This window comes from Chionomys nivalis, chromosome 2, assembly GCF_950005125.1.
Source record: "Chionomys nivalis chromosome 2, mChiNiv1.1, whole genome shotgun sequence".
NCBI classification, from domain to species: Eukaryota; Metazoa; Chordata; class Mammalia; order Rodentia; family Cricetidae; genus Chionomys; species Chionomys nivalis.
In genome coordinates this window covers 82,693,452-82,714,377 of record NC_080087.1, presented here as the reverse complement: position 1 = coordinate 82,714,377, position 20,926 = coordinate 82,693,452, and the positions used below count along the sequence as shown (strand labels likewise).

General features: G+C 51.0%; 2 protein-coding genes across 4 annotated transcripts; both read right to left on the bottom strand.

Annotated features, from left to right (window-relative positions):
- Positions 1-597: 597 nt before the first annotated feature.
- On the bottom strand, positions 598-8,410 carry Lgals4 (galectin 4). Of its 3 annotated transcripts, none has more exons than XM_057762939.1 (10): positions 8,366-8,410; positions 8,059-8,147; positions 6,369-6,573; positions 4,684-4,827; positions 1,867-1,893; positions 1,700-1,738; positions 1,543-1,572; positions 1,207-1,295; positions 910-1,072; positions 598-744 (listed from the first exon to the last, which is right to left on the bottom strand). In XM_057762939.1, the coding sequence occupies exons 1-10, from the start codon at positions 8,408-8,410 to the stop codon at positions 598-600; spliced, it is 978 nt and encodes a 325-aa protein (XP_057618922.1). The 3 variants fall into 3 exon arrangements, with proteins under 3 accessions (XP_057618922.1, XP_057618923.1, XP_057618924.1); XM_057762940.1 differs by having other exon boundaries at positions 1,867-1,891; positions 4,691-4,827; XM_057762941.1 differs by lacking the exon at positions 1,867-1,893.
- Positions 8,411-11,096: 2,686 nt separating this feature from the next.
- Positions 11,097-20,139, bottom strand: Ech1 (enoyl-CoA hydratase 1). The gene is made up of 10 exons (XM_057761649.1): positions 20,040-20,139; positions 19,532-19,736; positions 19,348-19,436; positions 13,981-14,102; positions 13,851-13,899; positions 13,585-13,649; positions 12,054-12,124; positions 11,902-11,973; positions 11,503-11,653; positions 11,097-11,355 (listed from the first exon to the last, which is right to left on the bottom strand). Exons 1-10 carry the CDS (start codon positions 20,089-20,091, stop codon positions 11,251-11,253), a joined length of 981 nt encoding a protein of 326 aa, XP_057617632.1. The 5' UTR covers positions 20,092-20,139; the 3' UTR covers positions 11,097-11,250.
- Positions 20,140-20,926: the final 787 nt, after the last annotated feature.

Genomic DNA, 20,926 nt, shown 5'->3' with positions numbered 1-20,926 from the left:
TCCTTCAGTTCCTCCCTTCCTTCCTTTCTTCTTTTTCTTTCCCCTCCCTTCATTTCTGTAATAGGGTCTCATGTAGCACAGGCTAGCTCCTAACATACTTATAACTAAGGATGACCATGAACTTCTGAACTTCATTCCTTTACTTCCTAAGTGGGGAAGCATGTACCACAAAAAAAAATAAATAAATAAAATAAATAAATAAATAAAAAATAAATTAAAAAAGCATGTACTACCACACTTAGCTTTATGTTTACCCACCACATGCACACACACACACACACACACGCACGCACCCCCCCACACACACACACACTCTGCCTGTTATGTTATGGATGAATTAAGGCAGTAGTTCCTAAGCTTGGAATCCAGAGTGAATGGATCGATACACACAAAGCCAGGGCTTGTGGCAGACCTGTTCTGTTTGTTGTAGTGGGAGGGAATATGGGTAGGTGTGTGGAGAAGGAAGGCAGGATGGAAGCCAGGGCCAAGGCAACCATGGGACAGGTGAATGAATCACACACTCACAGAGATCCCTTAGGCATTTTATTAGGGGCTGAGATGGAACTAGGGGCTTCTTTCCTCTTTCCCAGGTGGAGCTCAGATCTGGACGTAGGACAAGGTGATGTCACCTTTGATCTCCAGCGTGTCTATCCTATGGAATGCTTGGAACCGATGCGAGTAGTCGAAAAGGTGCTGGCCATTAGCAAACACCTTGAATCGATCGGTCCCGCAGCGGATTGAGAGCTGTGGGGGAGGGGAGAGGTAAGGCAGGACTAGCAGGACCCGGGTCTGGGGGAGGGGAGAGGTAAGGCAGGACTAGCAGGACCCGGGTCTGGGGGAGGGGAGAGGTAAGGCAGGACCAGCAGGACCCGGGTCTGGGGGGAGCGGGGAAGGGACGCCCAGACTCACGTCAAAGAACTGTCCAGGGACAAACGGGTTGTAGGCAACCTTCCTCTCCTCGGAGCCCCAGGAGCCGTTCATAAAGCTGTTGCGAACCACGGCCTCACCCATGCGGGGGTTGATGTGGAGAGCTATGTCCCCGGAGGACCCCACCTTGAAGTTGATGATAAAACTGAGGACAGATAAGGTGTCAGATGGGGACCGGCAGCTGAGTCTCCAAGGGAGGAGGTTTGAGGGAGGAGGGATGGGGTCTTGATCTCCCGGCCTGAGGGAGAAGGGGAGATCCCATCCGACCTGGGTGCTTACTTCCTGGCTGTGGGAGGGATATAGCCCTTGACTACAATGGTTCTTCTGGCTGTAAGTCCCCCTTGTAGGGTCCCCACATATGGCACAGGCTGTAGGAAAAGAACATGGGTTCCCATCCAGTCTCTGACTAGAGAAGCCAAGAACAAGACCACATTTTCACAGAGAGGCAGCGTTTTACCTGTGAATTGTTCCCAACCGTGTCTTGTGTCTTCTGAATCCTGACCGCCAACTGCCTCTTACCCCCAAACCCTCAGCCCACAAGTAGTCCACCCTGTCTGGACTTCCCACATTCCCTGCTTGCTCCCCAGAAGGTGACTAGCCCCTGGAACACCATACCGGATTGAAGGTTGGGGGGCCCGCCATGACCTACAAAAGAAGAAAGAAATCTCACTTTACAATATTGACAGGTGCCTTCTCCAACACGTCTCCATCCCTCTCCCCACCCCAAATTATCTCCATCCCTCCATGTGCCCCCCATGCCCCTCCCACTTACAGGCAGGCTGTTCATCTGTGGAGGGTTGTATCCAGGACCCTACAGGGTGGACAGACAAAAGGCGAGAGTGGTGAGGGGATGTGGGGTCATTTGACTGCTCCCAAATCTCCTCTATAAGTAATCCTCCAGTTCTGGAGGAGACTGCCCACCCCTCACCAGGTACTTACAGGGTAAGCCGGCACACCCATAGGTCTCTGTGGGCACAAGAGGAAAGGAGGCCGTGGTTAGGATCCCTAACTCTAGCTGGAAAGTGTTGAGGAGTACACCTGGGGGCGGTCCCTTGGGTGCAAGGATAGACCCTGCTGTATGTAGGGACCAGAGCCTCAGGCTCTGGGACAGCACCCGGTCAGTTCTAGTCTTTGTCCCCCCTGCACAACCAGTATTAGTCCCTCCTGCCCCAGTCCCCTCATTCACCCCTGCAGGCCCCTAGCCTGGGATCAATCGAGAACGCGGAATTCTGGAGGCAAACGGGGGCCCCTGGTGCTCCTTTCTAGGCCTGTGATGACCAATGGTCTGTCATCCTCTCTCCGGCTTCTGCTTCACACCCCCAGCCTGCAGGGGTGAATGAGGGGAGTCCCGGGGGCCAGCCTGAGCTCCTGTCTGCCGGGCTCTCTGCTGTGCTTGATCCCGTTCCTTCCAGTCTGTGGTTCCATCTCTCCGGAGCCCCAGCACTGCACAGGTGGTGGAACCGCCCAGACCACCTTCCCACCCTCATCATCCTCTTTTCGTTGTTGTTGGTTTTGTTTGTCTTCTTTTCGAGACAGGGTTTCTCTGTGGAGCCCTGGCTGTCCTGGAACTCGCTCTGTAGACCAGGCTGGCTTTGAATTCAGAGATCCTCCTGGCCCTGCCTCCCCGAGTGCTGGGATTAAGGGCGTGCGTCACCACCGCCCGGTTCATCATCCTTATTCTTGCTCTCTCTGTTTTCTCGTCTTTTCAATTAACTCCTATTCTGAAAGCTCTTCAAAATAATCAATCCATCCAAAAACCACAGAGAAACCCTGTCTCGAAAAACCAAAAAAAAAAAAAAAAAAAAAAATCAATCCATCTGTCAACCCACACACATACAAGCGCAAACATCAGGGCTCTGCTATGTGGCTCGGGCTGGTCTCCAACCTGCAGTGAACATCCTGCCTCTGCTCCTGATGCTGGGATTACCGGCAGGAGTCACCATGTTGGCTAGACTCCATATTTGATGTCCACTTCCCCTTGAAGATTGTGTGACTTGTTCTTTCTCTCTCTGGGTGATGAACTCATCATTTTGATTCATTGACTTGTTGAAGAACAGGCTGATCAATTCTATTTTTATTTTTAAAAATCTTATGTATTAAAGTTATATGTATGTGCCTAAGTGCACACAGAGCCTGTGTAGGTCAGCAGAGGGTCCAGATCTCCTGGAACTGAACTGAGTGCTGGGAACTGAACACAGGTCCTTCCATTTTTGTTTTGTTTTGGTGTGGGGGGGTTGATTTTGGTTTTTTTGAGACGGAGTTTCTCTGTAGCTTTGGAACCATCCTGGAACTAGCTCTTGTAGACCAGGCTGGCCTCAAACTCCCAGAGATCCTCCTGCCTCTGCCTCCCGAGTGCTGGAACTAAAGGCGTGCGCCACTGCCACCTGGCCCTTCTGGTTTTTTTTTTTTTTTTTTTTTTTTTTTTTTTTTTTTTTTTTTTTAAGACAGTCTCACCAGATAGCCCTGGCTGTCCTGGAACTCACTACATAGACTAGGCTAGCCTTGAACTCACAGAGACCCGCCAGCTCTGGCTCTCAAGTGCTAAAAATAAAGGTGTGTTCCACCTTCAATCCGATACTGTTGACGCTGTCCGTGCTCTTCACTGCCACCTCTCCAGCCCCCAGGCTGATAGTTCTGACTTTCAGGCTTTTGTTGGTTAATTGATTGGTGTTGAGAAAGGAACTCAGGAAACCATCCCACACCTTACACTATCTTACTCTAGCTGAGCCAGCACCTCACTGGGGGATTCTAGGCAGGGGTTCTACCACTGAGCCACACCCCAGCCCCTCACTGGGGGATTCCAGGCAGATGTTCTACCTTTAAGCAAACTTCCACCTGAGACTTTTGGTGGTGGCGTGCTTCTTATCGCAGTGGGTGTGTCTTGGAGGCTCCTCATAGGCTGTGCACTTGGGTGTGGAGCTTCTAGGACACTGGGACCCATATTTGCTTGGCATTCAGATCTAGCTCTGTTGGCCAATTTCCAAGGTGATTGCACCAAATTACACTCTGAACAGCCATATGGTAGCTGTGCTAGCTGATCCACATGCCTCCAAACAGGACACATGGTTTTGTGTTACATACTTTGTTCCATTACAGCCCTGACGGGTATGTGGTGGCAACTCACTGTGGCTTTGTGTTTCCCGGGTGACTAACGTGTTAGGCAACCTGTCCTGGGTCTGTTTGCTAGTCCTAAACTCTTTATCTGCTAGTCTTCTCTCATCTCACTTTCTGACCCAGTTTACACACCTCTTCTTCCCCCTGGAAGCCCTTCTTGATGAAGGCAGATTCTTCCTTTGGATGCTCAGAGCACCTTGCTATAACCCCGCCCCTGAGACCGACCCTCCACCTGAGTCTCCTTATCTTTTTTTTTTTTTTTTTAAGATTTATTTATTATGTATACAACATTCTACCTCCATGTATGCTGACACACCAGAAGAGGGCGCCAGATGGTTGTGACCCACCATGTGGTTGCTGGGAATTGAACTCACAACCTGTGGAAGAACAGCCGGTTGCTTAACCTCTGAGCCATCTCTCCAACCCCTGAGCCTCCTTATCTGGATCCTGACCATCTCTCTATCTCCCCCTGCCCCACGGTCTTGACCATGGGAGCCATGCCTGCCTGGTCATGTGTCTGTCTTCCTGGTGGACTCTGCTGATCACCACAGGGTCCCTAAGCCCACTCATCAAAGGGACCCGAGCTGGGAACACAGACAGTGTGAGAATGGGCAAGAAGGCAAACAAAAAGACATCTCATACCGGATACTGGGCTGGGGCAGATTGCTGGCCTCCAAGGAAGTTGATGGACTGAAGTTCCAAGTCTCCATCCACATCCAGATGGGTGACCATCTGTAGAGGCAGTCGGTGCCCATATTCATAGAAGGGATTTCCATTTACCACGACCTGGAGGGCAGAGAGGTGTCAGACATCAGCACCCTGACGCAAGGGACTATAGGAAGGGAGAAATGGGATTGTGTTTATTTATTTAGTGTGTATGCATGTACATATGTTCACGTATGTGCAGGTCCGCTGTGAGTGTTGTACCTCAGAGCCGTGTGCCTTGTTTTTTGAAACAGGGTCTCTCACTGAACCTGGCAGTTGTCAAGTAGCCAGCAAGCCCCGAGGATCCTCCTTCTCTGCCTTCCTGGAGCTGGATTATAGGTGTGGTCACCACACCGCTCATTATGTGGGTGGTGGGGATAGAAGTGGGGTCCTCCAGTGCACAGACAGCACTTTACTGACTGAACCATTTCCCAACCTCAAGGGAATTTCTCCCCTCTCCCAAGAGACGGGGTTTCTCTGTGTAACAATCATGGCTGTCCTGAGACTTTGTAGAAAAGGCTGGCCTCGAACTCACAAAGATCCGCCTGCCTCTGCTTCCCTAGTGCTGGAATTAAAGGCATGAAATTTTAAATTAAAACTGGTGGCAGCACACGCCTTTAATCCCACCATTTAGGAGGCAGAGGCAGGCGGATCTCTGTGAGTTCGAGGCCAGCCTCTTCTACAGACCTAGCTCCAGGACTGCAAGGATATAAACAGAAACTCTGTCTTGAGGAAAAAACATACAAACAAACAAAAAACTTAAAAAGAATTGGAGGGTCGGGCGGTGGTGGCACATGCCTTTAATCCCAGCACTCGGGAGGCAGAGGCAGGCGGATCTCTGTGAGTTCGAGGCCAGCCTGGGCTACAAGAGCTAGTTCCAGGACAGGAACCAAAAAGCTACGGAGAAACCCTGTCTCGAAAATCCAAAAAAAAAAAAAAAAAAAAAGAATTGGAGGATTAGCAAGGTGGCTCAGCAGCTAAAAGCTCTTGGAATTGAGTCTGACAACTTGAATTAGCTCTTAGAACCCATGTCAAAAGTCAGGAGAGTTAGGCATGGTGATTTAAGTCTTTAATCCCAGCACTCATGAGGCAGAGAGGATGGTTCTCTGTGTGTTCAAGGCTGGCCTACTCCATATAGCAAGTTCCAGGAGAGCCAGACCTATAGAGAGAGTCCCTGTCTCAAAAAAACCAAACAAATGAAACAAAAACAGACAAAAAAAAAAACCCTAAAAGTAAAGAGAAAGCTGGGGGTGTGGCTTAGTTATGGAGAAAGCATTTTACACTTGCAGAGCAGGCACAAGGAAGCTCTCATTCCATCAGCAGGGTGGACAGAGAGAAAGGACTGCCCGGAGTGGGGAGGGACACAGGGAAGAGGGCAGCAGGGAGGGGGCTGCAGAGCGGGAGGGCTGCAGGGAGGGAGGGCTGAAGGGAGGGAAGGCTGAAGGGAGGGAAGGCTGCAGAGAGGGAGGGCTGCAGGGAGGGAAGGCTGCAGAGAGGGAGGGCTGCAGGGAGGAGGCTTCAGGGAGGGAGGGCTGCAGGGAGCTGCATGGAGGGAAGCTGCAGGGATAGGGGATGCAGGGAAGGGAATTGAATGGAAGGAGCGCTGCAGGGAGGGGCCAGACCTTGAAGTGCTCAGGCATGACCATGAACACCAGCTCGAAGTGGCTGCCCCTCTGGAAAGGCATGCTCTTCTTCTTCTCCTCTGAGCCCCACTGTCCGCTCTGCTTCGTGTTGAAGACCACCTTGTCCCAGCCGTCAAAGCGGGGGTTGAAGTGAAAAGCGATGTCTGCCCCCTCATCCTGCCCCACAGAGAAGTTCACATGGAACCTGGTGGCATAGAAAGGGCTGGTTCAGTGTCTGCCTGCCCGTGCAAGGGGCTTTCTGTAAGAAGTTCTGGGGCCACCCTGCCTGGGCCCTGGCACCGTTGACCCAGATTACAGGCAGGAAAGGATCCTGAGTTCCATATGGAGTCTTGGGGCCACCTCTCCTCTCTGCTTCTCTTTCTCATCTCCCTAGAGTGTCCTCGGAGATAAGGGTGAGTTAGACTCTTTCATATTTTTTTCCTTTTGGAGGGCTGGTGATGAAAGTCAGGGCTCACTATGTAGCCCAGGCTGGTGTCTAAATTGTGGTCTTCCTGCCTCAGCCTCCAGGGTGCTGGGATCACCAGTGTGCAACACCTGAGGGTGAGGACCTTTGTCCTCATCGGGACTCTGCTCCAGCACACGCGGCTATTTAATAAGGAAGGAACGCCAAATAAAGGAAGAATTGGGGGGCTGGAGAATCGTCTTAGCCGGTGCTTGCTGTGTAAGCATGAAGAACCCAGGGAAAGCCAGGCCTCACGCTCACTGACCAGCCTAACGAACAGGCTCTGGGGCCCAGTGAGAGAGTCTGTCTCAAAAAACAAGGTTGATCCCAGGGAGACAGAGGTGGGCAAATCTACGCGAGAGGCCAGCCTGGTCTACATAGCAAGTTCCAGGCTAGCCAGGGCTACTTAGTGAGGCACTGTCTCAGAAACAAAACAAAACAACAAAGCACAAGATGTGACTGAGGTGGCACCTAGGGTTGACTCCGGCCTCCACATGCACATGCACCTGCACACACACATGTGGATACACACACATACACAAAGGTGGATGGTGCCTGAAAAAGACACTTCAGGCTAACCTCTGGCCGATACACACACATGCATGCATGCACACGCACATGAACATTACTCTGCGCGCGCGCACACACACACACTAAAAATGATAAGGAAACAACATGGGGAACGTAGTTCAATAATAATTTCCACATTGAAGAATGGCAAAAGTCAAGCCTTAGTGGACTTGCTCTTTTGTACCTTGAAACCTAGCAATCAGCCCATTTTACAGATGGAAAATTGAAGTACAGAGATGCCCAGTAGCTCAGTAGCCCTCTGAGTCACACAATGGCTGATTGCCCCCATCCCCCGGCGGGGGAGGAGAAGTGACTTTAGGCTCTGGGCTTGTGATCTGAATTTACTTTCTCAATCTGTCACTTCAGGGTATTATCCCTTAGTGACCCCTTCCTGGCCTCTCTTGACCAATCTTGATAGGACCCACTCAGTCCCTTCTTCTACTGGGCCCCCATAGTTTCCTTTCTTCCTCTCCCTCTTAATTGGGGCCTCCCTGCTTATTTCTGTCCCCACAAGCCCTTTGTACCCCGTAAGCAGCCAGAGGGACCCTGTGAGCACCAGACTCCCAGCATGCTCCAAACTGTGCCTGGTACCAGAGTTAGGGATGGGAGAAAGCCTCTCCCTGGGGTGAGCAGGGATGGGGTGGGGGGCTGTCTCACCGTTTCATCTTCTCTTTGGCTACTCCTTGGATGTAAATAGACATTCCAACACTGAGGCCACCTGGAATGGGCCTCTTGTAGGGCAGGGTCTGTAGAAGGGGTGAGTTGAGGAACCTCAGAGGCTGCCTGCCTGTCACAGCCCTTCCCTCTCACCCCAAACACCCCCAGTCCCTTAAGCACGGGAGATGAAATTAGGGCTGAGAGGCTGGGGACATGGTTCAGTTGAATACTTCCTCGGCACAGCAAAGGGGGAAAAGGAAAACGGGGTTTGGGGAAGACAAGGTGTGGGCTCAGGTGGGCACCTCACCGGATTGTAGGTGGGCTGGTATCCCGGCGCTGGGACAAAGGCCATCTTGAGAGTCTGAGCTGATAGCTTGTCCTGAGAGAAGTGAGAGGCAGTGGAATGGTGGCAGGTCGCAGGTGGCCCTTATACTAGAGGGAGTGGCTGTCAGGGGAGAGGTCATGAAGTCTCTCCGGTGGGGATCTCTAGGACACACCCTAGCCTCCCAGCCTGGCAGGGATGCTAACCCTCAGAGGTGCCCCATGAGGAGGAAGTATTCCTGGACTTCGGCCTTACAGGGCTTTATCAGAACAATAAAACCTTGCCTTGAGAACTGTTGGCAGAGGGAGGGGATGATCTGGTGGGCAGGGCAGGGGCTGGGCCACGGGAGTATGAGGACAGGTGGCCAGTAGAAGCAAGCCACAATGAAGGGGAATGCTTTGCACCTCCTGACCCCACATACTCTAAGACAGGGGCTTAGAGCACACACCTGGGGCCACAGGTTCTGAGGTCCAGTTCTACCATTGCCCCTTCCCAGCTATCTGGAGCCAGCACCTCACTCTCGGCTTGCCCATCTGTAAAGTGGAGGAAATGATAATGTCCACCGAACAACGAGCCCTTGGAACGAATAGCAGACCGTGGATGTACTGAGGACTCGGACTATAACTCCAGCACGTGGAAGGTGGAGGCAGGAAAATTGCTGCAAGTTTGAGGTTAGCTTAGTTGGTAGGATGCTTGCCTGGCCTTAGGAAATCCCGAGGCTCATATCTAGCACTACAGGAAGAGTGCCAGGATCCCAGCAACCAGGACCAGAAAGTTCCAGGGGGTCAAGGTCATTCTCCACCACACAGGGAACTTAAGGCCAGTCTGGGTTACAGGAGATCCTATCCCAAACAAATGAAATCTGGCAGCAAAGTCAAGTGTGGTGCCTATGATTCTAGCATTTGGGAAGCAGAGGCAGGAAAATTACTTGCAAGCTCAGGGGCAACCTGGTCTGTACAGCAAGACTCTACCTAAAAAAAAAGATCTGGGTATGACTAGGCATGGTGGCACTTGCCTTTAATCCCAGGACTCAGGAAGCAGAGGCAGGTGAATCTATATAAATTAGAGGAGAATCTGGTCTATAAGTGGGTTCCATGTGAAAATCACATGACCTGGGTTAGAGTTCCGGCATCCACATGGTGGCTCACAACCATCTGTAACTTCAGTTGCAGGGATCCAGCACCCTTCCCTGGCACCCGTGGCTCACACATGCATGTACTGCATACACACAGGCAAACACCCACACATAAAATAAAATTAACAAGCCAAAACCAAATCGGGCAGGGATGCTGCATGCCTTGAATCCCAGCACTCAGGAGTCAGAGGCAGGTGGATCTCTGAGTTCGAGGCCAGCCTGGTCTACAGAGTGTTCCAGGACAGCCAAGGCTACATCCTGTCTTGGGGGGAAATGGACCCACCATCAACAATTTAAAAAGGTTGAGGAGTCCTGAGGAATACCATCAAAGGTTGGGGCACACATGTAGAGATTCAAACAAAACCCAAAGTAAAATTAAAATAGAAATAAAGAGTAATGGCTGGAGCTAGAGCTCAGAGGTGAACACTTGCTTGGCATGTGTGGGGCCCTGGGTTCCAGCACCAGCAACACAAGGAGGAAGGAGCAGGGGCTCCCCAAGTTAATAAATGCCTATCACATGACTCAGCATACAGAAGACACTAAGTAAATGTTTGGCCTTACACTCATTCCAAACATAAATCTAGAGGGTCAAGATTACTCATGGATAAGAAAACCCAAAGTTAAAGCAATCCCAAACGGGACAGATGTGCTGAGGCACACCTGTAAATTGGAGTAAAGGTCATTCTCAGGCACACAGTGAGTTCCAGGCTGGACTTGTCCACATGACACCGTGTCAAAAAATAAAATAAAAAAGCTGGGTGGTGGTGGCACATGCCTTTAATCCCAGCACTCAGGAGACAGAGGCAGGTGGATCTCTGTGAATTCGAGGCCAGCCTGGTCTACAGAGTGTGTTCCAGGACAGACTCCAAAAGCTATACAGAGAAACCCTGTCTCAAAACAAACAAATATATATATATAATATATATATAAATATTTTATATATATATATATCCTGCCAGGTGGCTCAGCAGGTGAGCACTTGCCCCATGTTCAATTCATAGACCCATACGGTGGAAACAGGGAACCAACTTCCTTACAAACACACACACACAAATAAACAAAATCAACATTTTTTTAAAAAATTATTTATTTGTGTATTTTATGTATATGAGTTGTTCTGTCTTCATGTCCACCAGAAGGAGAAATCTGATCTCATTATAGGTGGTTATGAGCCACCATGTGGTTGCTGGGAATTAAGCTCAGGACCTCTGGAAAAGCAGTCAAGTGCTCTTAACCACCGAGATATCTCTCCAGACTCCAAATCAACATTTTTAAAAAGGGGCTGGAGAGATGCCGGTGGTTAAGGCACTTGCTGCTCTTGCAGAGAAGAAGAAAGAAATGAGGCAATTGGCTCAGGATCGGTGGCAGTTAACTCAGCCAGTGGCAGGCACCCAGGCCTACTGTGCTGTGCTGTGCCACACCTCACTCGGGGTCAGGCACAGGGTGGCCTTTCAGCCTTCTGGGGCCTCAGTTCCTGGCACACTTCCTCTTGGCCCAGGCAGATTTGCCTCCCAGCCTTCCCGATTGCCCTCCTTGGAGCCAGGCCTCTGAGCCCCCACCCAGGGCAGTAAAGACACCAGGCTGTGTTCACGCTTTATTGTTCACAGTGAAGATAAGGCTCTGGAGCTGAAGAAATAAGCCATAAGGCTGTACACTGGGAGACCACGTGGGAGAAGGCACTGAGGAACCGTCCTGACCCTCCATGGAGCCTTCCTCTCTCGGGACCAGAAGGCGCTCAGAGCTTGGAGAAGGTCACACTTTTCATGTCCTTCTTCTCCATGGCGGCCTGGACTGACTTGATGATGTCCTGGGTCTGCAGCATGCTCATGTTCCAGGTGGCCTGGACCGAGGGTGTGGGAAAGAGTGGCAGGGCACCGGTCAGAGGAGGTGTGCGCAGGTACGCACTCAACTCCCCGGAGCCAACTTGGGCTCCCTGGGCTAGGAGGGCCACGATTGGTGGAAGCGGGCGTAGGCGGGCGGGCCTTACCATGTAGTCGAGGCTCTCATCCACTGAATGGTCTCGGGAGTAGATTAGGTTGATTTTGGATCCCTGCACAGCCACAGGGCTCTTGCTGGAGATCTCAGACGCCAGGGCAAAGGCTGCATTCAACATGACATCTTTGTCTGTGAACACACGGCTGCCAGGGAAGGGATCGATGAGAGGGACGGTCTCCCTCTCCCCTGTGGTTGGCCAGGTGGCCTCACAAAGAAAACAGGAACCCCAAACGAAGGGTTCAGCCACAGGATGATGCTCAGGGGAAGAAACAGCCGCGCCGAGAAAAGCCATTTGGACTCTAGGGTGAGGGTACAGGAGACCACGGAGCCCCACCACCCTGGCCTGGACGGCCCTGTGCCCCTCCTTTCCATCCGTCACTCAGGGTCCTACCTGACCAGCCCACTGTCCAGGGCCTCGTCAGCCATCATCTTTCGGGCGGTGAAGGTCAGCTCATTGACCAGACTACATAAGGGGAAGAGAGGTCAGGAGCCGCTGTCATCCTGAGTCTGACCCCTCCCACCCAGGTCGTCATCACCCCTCACCTCTGGTTCCCAATGACCCTGGGAAGCCGCTGCAGTGTCCCCACATCAGCAGCCAGGCCGATATCCACCTCCTGGGGAAACACTGTCTGTCAGCGTCTGCTCTGCGTGCGTTACTGTTTCCCCTGGGAGCTCAGAGCATCCTCCATCGCCTGCAGGGGTTTCACCTTCCTGGCTCAGACACCCTCAGGATGCTGCTGCCACCTGCCCCCAGCTGGCTCCCAAGGCCCTTTCCAGAACCCCTTACCTTAGATGGCAGCAGACCCAGCTAACTCACTGATGGGAGTGCCCACGATGCCATCCTCTCCAGCTGAGCCTGCGTCCCCTTTGGGTGCTGGGCAGTGCCAACTCAGAGCTCTTCCTCCATTTGTGCCCTCTACCACTGAGCTCCATATGCCCACGGCACCTGCCCACCTTGCTGCCAGGGTCTCACAGTAAAGCTCAGGTTGGTCCATGTGGTAGACAGTGTTTACTGCCAACCTGACAGAATCTAGAGACCAGCCTCTGCGCTACTATCTTTTTTGTTGTTGTTGTTCTGTTTTATTTTTATTTTTTTTAAAATATTTATTTATTATGTATACAATATTCTGTCTGTGTATGACTGAAGGCCAGAAGAGGGCACCAGACCCCATTACAGATGGTTGTGAGCCACCATGTGGTTGCTGGGAATTGAACTCAGGACCTTTGGAAGAGCAGGCAATGCTCTTAACCTCTGAGCCATCTCTCCAGCCCCCTGTTTTATTTTTTAAGATAGGGTTCCTCCGTGCAACCCTGGCTGCCCTGAACTCACTCTGTAGACCAGGCTGGCCTAGGTCTCCTGCCTCTGCCTCCTGGTGCTGGGATTAAAGGCGTGCGCCCTACTATCTCGGCTTCATTAATTGATGCAGTCAATTGTGGGTGGGACCCTGGCGTGTAGGCAGCTGGGCACCACTCGTCTGACTGCACTGGAGATGTGACATTTCTTCAAGCTCTCGCTGCCTTGACTTCCCCACTACGATGGACTGGAACCTCAACTGTGGGCTAAAACAAACCCTTACTCTGTTAAGTTGCTTGTCCAAATATTTCATCACAGCAACAGTAAAAGAAACCCTGACAGCCTTCCACTCCCTCTACGGTCCAGGCTGCTGCAGTCTCTGAGGCTGAGTCTACAGGTGTGCCTCTTCTTTGCCGGAACCTTACTTCCTAAGGTCTGGTTCTTTTTTTTTTGTTTTTTTTTTGTTTGTTTGTTTTTCGAGACAGGGTTTCTCTGTAGCTTTGGAGCCTGTCCTGGAACTAGCTCTTGTAGACCAGGCTGGTCTCGAACTCACAGAGATCCGCCTGCCTCTGCCTCCCGAGTGCTGGGATTAAAGGCGTGCGCCACCACCGCCCGGCTCCTAAGGTCTGGTTCTTACACCTTCTTCCGGGAAACCCTCAAGACCAGCTGCCACGGCCTGCACTGTTCCTGCTCTCCACATCTCCCCGCCCCCATGACCCACTCTCTGGATGCCTAGCACTGCAAGGGTTCCCGAAGCCAAGAGCCCAGGAAGAGCCTCACCTTGACCTGGAAGAACGCATCCTGGGTACAGTAGCGAATGTCACAGGCAGTGATGAGGTCCACAGCTGGAAGGAAAATGGATGGACAATGACAGGAACCAATTCATCCTCCCAAAACACGGGGTCACAGCTGGGACCGAGTGAAATTAGCAACAACAGCTGAGCTGAGGTCACTGGGGGTGGGAGACTCGGACGGAGGGACAGACAGAGGGTTAGCAGCCTCACCAAGGCAGGCCCCCTAGTGGTGGTCAGTGGCTATACACTCACCTCCACCAATGCAGCCTCCGTGGATAGCAGCAATCACAGGCTTGGGGCACTAAAATGGAAAAGGAGGGTTGGGGGTCAAAGCTGGCAGAGGAAGGGTAGGCAGAAGGGCTGCCACCCAGCCCTGAGTCACCTTCTCAATGACAGTGAAGGTCTTCTGGAACCTGCGGATGAGGTCACGGAGGTACCACGCCTTGCGGGCTGTATCATCTCCTGGGGGCTGCAGGAGTTTCGCCATGTCCATAATGTCAATACCTGGTGAGAAGGCATGAGGGGGTTAGCGAGCTTACTTCCCCAGCCGGGCCTCAGAACCCAGGAGCTGTGGGTCTAAACACAAACATCACCACAGCAGAGAAAGAAGCTCCCGAAGGTCTCGGGGCATCTGGGATTTCCCGTGGGGCACCAAATATCTATCTGTTGTTTTGCTTTGTGTAAGACAAGGTTTCTAATGCTGGGCAGTGGTGGCGCACGCCTTTAATCCCAGCACTCGGGAGGCAGAGGCAGGCGGATCTCTGTGAGTTCGAGGCCAGCCTGGTCTACAAGAGCTAGTGCCAGGACAGGCTCCAAAGTTACAGAGAAACCCTGTCTCAAAAAAACTAAAAAAAAAAAAACAAGGTTTCTCTATGCAGTTCAGGCTGACCTCAATCTAGAGTCTCCAGCCTCAGCTTCCCCAGGCCTGGGAGTACTACTGGCATTCCCAAGAAAGACATTCTATAGTTGGTTTGTGGCAGCGGGCAAGCACCTGCCTAGTATTCAAGTGAGGTGGGGGACATGGCCCTGGACTAAAGCATTTGCTTAGAATTCACAAGTGAAGACCTGGAGGTGTGGCTCAGTGGTGGAGCACCTGCCTAGAAGGCAGAAGTCTCGGGTTCGTCCTCAGTGTGTTAAAAAAAAAACAATCTAAATAAAGACAAAGTCCTTCAATCTCATGTCGGTAGCCCAGCACTTGGGAAGCAGAAGTAAAAGGATTGCTTCAGTTCAAGGCCAGCCTGGTCTACATACTGAGTTCTAGGACAGCCAGGACTACAGAGTGCAAAAGGGTCTCAAAACCACTAAATAAATAAGAGTTGCAGAGATGTCTCAGGGGCTAAGAGAGCTTGTTGTGTTTTGTTGTTTTTTGTTTGTTTGTTTTTTTTGCTGGCACCTTAGCAATGGCACCATGATCACCGCCATCCTCCAAGCTTCATCATGCCACCCAAGGAGGACAAGAAGAAGAAAGACGCTGGAAAGTTGGCCCAGAAAGACCAAGACCCAGGAAATAAGTCTGGTGGCTAGACCAAAAAGAAGTGGTCCAGGGATGGAGAGGTAGCTCAGAGGTTAAGAGCATTGACTGGTCTTTCAGAGGTCCTGAGTTCAAGTCCTAGCAACCACACGGTGGCCCACAGCTATCAATGCTGAGATCTGGCGCCCTCTTCTGGCCTGCAGGCATACATGCAGGCAAAACACTGTATACATAATAAAGAAATGAAATTTTTAGAAAGTAGTCCAAAGGCAAAGTTCAGGACAAGTCCAACAATCGAGTCCTGTTTACGAGAGACTCCAGATTGCCGGTTCCTTGGCCAGGGCAGCCCGCCAGGACCTACTTAGGAAAGGACTTGTCAAACTGGTTTCAGAGCACAGAGCCAAGTACTTTCCACCAGAAAACCAGGGTCGAATTGAGGTGCCTCAGCTGCTGGTGAAGACGCAGGAACCGGCTCAACCAGCTGTAAGTTTGGGAAAACAAAATTCTATTAAATACATAAATAAAAAGAAAGAGAGTACTCGTTGCCCCTTTTGGGAGTGGGCACTGGGGTGCGGAGGGGCTCAGTTCCCATCACTGATGTAGTAGTTCACAGTCATCTATAATTTCTTCCTTTTCTGTGGGGGAGGGTGGTTTGAGACAGGGTTTCTGTGTAACAGCTCTGGCTGTCCTGGAACTCGCTCTGTAGACCAGGCTGGCCTGGAACTCACAGAGACCCACCTGCCTCTGCCTCCCGAGTGCTGGGATTAAAGGCGTGCGCCACCACCGCCCGGCCCATCTGTAATGTCACTCCAGCTCCAGGACGCTAGGCATGTGTGTAGTGTACTCACATACATGCAAGCAAAAGACTCACATGTAAAATCGAAATAAATCTTCAAAAAATGTAAAAAAATACACAACCCTTCCTGTGACCTTACTTCTGCCTGTTGCTTAGGACACACTGGCCCCAACAGTCCCATTCAGGGCCTCTATGCTTTTTGTTCCCTTTGCCAAGAACTGTCCCTTCAACGGTCACAAGACTGGCTGCGGGGCTCTTCAAGGCCACACAGCCCAAAGATCACCCTCTGAGAGAGGTCTTCACACACCTCCCCATCTCTGACTCTACCTTTCCCTACATGTCTGTCTGATCAGTATACTCAGTTATCTTTCTCGAATGTGAGCTGTATCAACTGGAGTTTTGTTATCGCTGTTGGTGAGTCAGGGTCTCACTCTGTAGACCAGGCTGGCCTGGAATTCAGAGACCCTCCTCTGCCTTCTGAGTGCTGGGGTTAAAGGTTTGTGTCACTATCCATGTCCTGATATTTTATTTTATGTGTATGAGTGTTTTGCCTGCATGTATGTCTGTACATTGTGAATATGCCCGGTGCCAGTGGAGGCCTGAGGAGGGGGTATCAGATCTCCTGGAACTGGAGTTAAGTAAGGTTGTGAGCCACCATATGGGCGCGGAGAATCAAACCCCACCACTCTGCAAGAACAGCAATGCTCTTAACACCGAACCATCCACCACGAGTTGCGGTGTTTGTTCATTTGTTTTTGTCTTTTTTTTTCCCCCACCAATGCATCCACGTGCTCGGAACAGGGCTGGGTGTGCGGTAGGTGTTCAGTTAGCAGATAATGCAGCTAAGACCATAATCCTGGGTCTCGTGTGGTGACAGACAAGTGACTAGAAAGTGTCGTCCAGGCATTGACCACACAAGCCTGTAATCCCTGCACGCCACAAGTCTCATGGTTAAGGTCACCGGAGCCGCCGGGCGATGGTGGCACACGCCTTTAATCCCAGCACTCGGGAGGGAGGCAGAGGCAGGCGGATCTCTGTGAGTTCGAGACCAGCCTGGTCTACAGAGCTAGTTCCAGGACAGGCTCCAAAGCTACAGAGAAACCCTGTCTCGAAAAACCAAAAAAAAAAAAAAAAAAAAAAAAAGGTCACCGGAGCCGCTAATGAAATCCTATCTCCGAAAAAAGGGCAGGAGTGATAGCTCACTGGGTAAGGTGCTAGCTACAAAAGCATGAGCAAGGGGGTTGCATCCACAGAACCCATGTAAAAACTGAAAAACTGGGTGGGTGGGCACAGCAGCCACCTGTAATCCCAGCAGCTGGAGCTCAAGAGTAAGGAGACCCCTGGAGCGAGCTGGCAGTCAGACTAGTTTAGTGCCAAACTCCAGCCTCGGTGAGAGACATGCCTCAATGCAGAAGGTCGAGAACGATCAAGAAAGACACCGGGCATCAACCTCGAGCTAGTGCCTTCACACTTGTGCACACACGCGCACAACCATAAACAAAACTAAAAGAGTAAACAAGAGGTAGGCAGGACAGCAGGTTAGAGCAGGAGGATCAGAGGTTCAGGCTAGTCTGGCCTACATGGTGAGAACTCTCACAAAGAACTAAACAGAAGTTTGGGGACTGAAAAAAAAAATACCTGAAGTTAAAAAAATCAATGGGGTGTTTCACATCAGAAGAGAGACGTCAGCCAAAAGCCATGGTAGTCAAGGGAGGAGGATCCAAAGAGGAGAAAGGGCAGTGGGATGCCCTAACTAACACACTTCACTTGGCTGACACCACTCTAGGCTTTGAGAGGTCCAGGGCCTTGTTCAAGGTCTCAGGTCCACTGTGGGAATGCAGCCTCCGGATCCTCACAGGTTCTGCTGCACTCGGTTCTATATTTGAATTTGTGGGGACAGAATTCTCCCCGGGTACATCCACCTGTGAATGTTTTAAAATAGACTTTAAAAAAAAAAAAATAGCCGGGTAGCTGGAGAGATGGCTCAGTGGTTAAGAGCACTGACTGCTCTTCCAGAGGACCCAGGTTCAAGTCCCAGCACCCACATAGCAGCTCACAACTGTCTGTAAGGCCAAGATCTGACACCCTCACACAGACATACATGCAGGCCCAACATCAATGCACAGAAGATAAAAATAAATAAAGTACTTAAAAAAAGAGTTTCCTTAGTCTTGGTGTCTCTTCGCAGCAACAGAACAGTGACTAAGACAGAAGATGAGATTGGGAGGGGGTGGGGGTGGATCTCAGAGAAGCTAAGTGGAAGACTTGGGGATGAATATAACCAAAATACATAGAATGCATGTATGAAGTTCTCAAAGAATACAAATATATATAAAAAATAGCTGGTCTCACCTGGCAGTGGTGACATGCACCATTAATCCCCCACTCACTCGCGAGGCAGAGGCAGGTGGATCTCTGTGAGTTCGAGGACAGCCTCTGGTCTACAGAGCGAGTTCCAGGACAGTCAAGGTTACACAGAGGAACCGTTTCTTAAAAACCCCAACAAATGAACAAAAATAAAAAAGAACCATGTAGGGCTGTTGGGATGACTCAACAGTTAAGAGTCCACACTCACTGCCCTGGCAGCAGACTGGGTCTGGATCCCAGCAATCACATCAAACTGACCCAAACCATCTGTAACTCCAGCCCCAGGGCACCTGACAGCTCTGGCTTCTGTGAACACCTGCACTTGCATAGAGAGAGATGGGCACATAGATACACATAATTTAAGATAATAAATTTAAAAAAAATCAAAACCCTAATTGCAAAACACTGCAGGGCCAGCAAGACTAAAGGGCCAGTGAGTAAAGGTGGCTTGTAGCCAAGCCAACCGGCGGCCAGCTGAGTTCCATCCTGGGGAAGGAAAGAGTCAGCTCCCAAAACCTGTCATCTGATTTGTGCACACACACACATATGCCACACACACAAGTAATTTTTTTCTCTAGACAGGGTTCCTCTGTGTGGCCCCGGCTGTCCTGGAACTGGTTCTGTAGACCAGGCTGCGTAGGGCTGGTACTAAAGGCGTGAGTCACCAGCTGGGCATATATATATATGTATTGCGTGGACACCTGAAGGCCAGAAGAAGGCATCAGATCCCACTATAGATGGTTGTGAGCCACCATGTGGGTGCTGGGAATTGAACTCAGGATCTCTGGAAGAGCAGCCAGTCTCTTAACCTCTGATCCATCTCTCCAGTGTTTTTTTTTAAGTAAACATTGCAGACGCCAAAGAGGAGGCCAAGGCACTGCTTAGGCATGGCGTTATGCTCCTTTACAATCCCAGCACTCAGCGTTTAGGAAGCCCAAGCAGAAGTACTTCAAGTTCTAGACCAACCTAATCTAAACAGAAAGTTCCAGGCCAGTCAGAGCTACTTAGGGGGAGGGAAAAAATGCAAAAAGCAAGCAAACAAATCATCAAAGAAAAAAGCGCATGGCTGCTTTACCCCCAGGAGGAGGGATGCCAACAGGGAGAGGGAGGCGTACCAGAAGAGAACATTTTTCCTGCACCAGAGATTACAACAGCTCGGCAGTCAGAGTCCTCTGCTATCTTCTGGAAGCATTCCACCAACTCCCTGCAGAGGAGCAAGAAGGGAAGGGCTGTGTGTGGAGAGGGGATCCCCTGGCCCTGCCCACCCCTGCCTCCTCTCCCAAGCAGGCTTCCTTAGACCTCCAGAAGGCCTGGTTCATGGCATTCCTCTTCTCTGGCCGGTTAAGCTGGATGTGGAGAACATGATTCTGGGCCGATGTCACCTGAATAGACTCATAGTTGTGACCTGATAATTCCTCGGAGGTGCTTTTGAAGGCCTCTTGTGCAGAAGAGCTCAGAGAGCGAGGGCTGACGTTGAAGTACAGCTGAGTGGTGCCTCTCAGCTCTGGGGAGAGAAGGAAGGGCGTTTGAGATTCTAGATGGGGCGATTTTAACAGCGCACACCTAAGTGATTCCAACCCAAGTTCCTCAGAGACCAGGGCCTGACCAGACAGAGCTTTTAAGACTCGGGTGAACTTAGGAGTGAATTCTGTCCGAGACTACTTAGACTCTTGTTTGTGGGAATGACCCAGGCTTGGGGACAGGGCCTAAAAACTATAATTAATGATTCATTAAACTACACAGCGGCTCCTGCCTCTATAACAAGACTACACAGCAACGGCTCCCCACAGATTCTCGGGTAACTCACGCTGCATCAGCAGGCCGCGGAGTTTGCTGGAAACTGTCATCCCTGCAGCCATCTCGGTCGACACTGGACGGCTGCGCGAAGGGCTAAGGGAGAAAACAAAGGGGGCGGGGACAAACTCCGCCATGTTGGTCAAGGGCATCGAAGCCGCCGCAGCCATCGCCCTTTAGTAGCGAGGCCCCGCCTAGTTCGCCATCTTTACTAAGGGCAACTGTAAATAGAACTGCCTCCTGTCTCCTGTGCTTAGGACATGGCTTAAAAGTAAGACCTTTGGCCCAGTGGGAAGCTGGCCTGAGAAAATATTTCACATGGCTGCTGGAAAATTCTGTATAAAGTTCATCAGAGCGCTGTGTTATAACAACTGAAATAGTCAAAGACATAATGGCAGCAGCCTAGAAATCTAGGTCCTTGCCTGGATGTGGTAACAAAAAAGTTGCTAGGATACAGACAGGCCAGAATTAAGCCGTTTTAATTCCCTTACTGCCAGAAAGTGGTACCACTTCCCGCGGCGGGACTTGGGAACCTGGCTCCCGGACCAAGGAAGTCACTGGTTCAAGGTTACTGAACATTTAGAATTGCTTAGGCTAGGCAGGAGCAAAAGGCTATACCGCCCACCTTCCTTTGGTCGTGCAAGGAGACTGGCAGGCAGCATAGGCAAGCACTCTGCCCCCAGACGATCTCTAACCTCTTCTTTTTTTATATAGGGTCTATATAAACCTGGAGCTGGCCTGGGACTTGCAAGGATCCTTCTGAAAAGGGGTGGTGTGCACCAACGTACCAGCGATTTAGACTCTAAAAAGAACCTGAAGGAGCTCAGTGTGGTGGCTCACATCCTTAATCGTTGCACTTAAGGGACAGAGGCAGGTGAATCTCTGTGAGTCTACATAGCA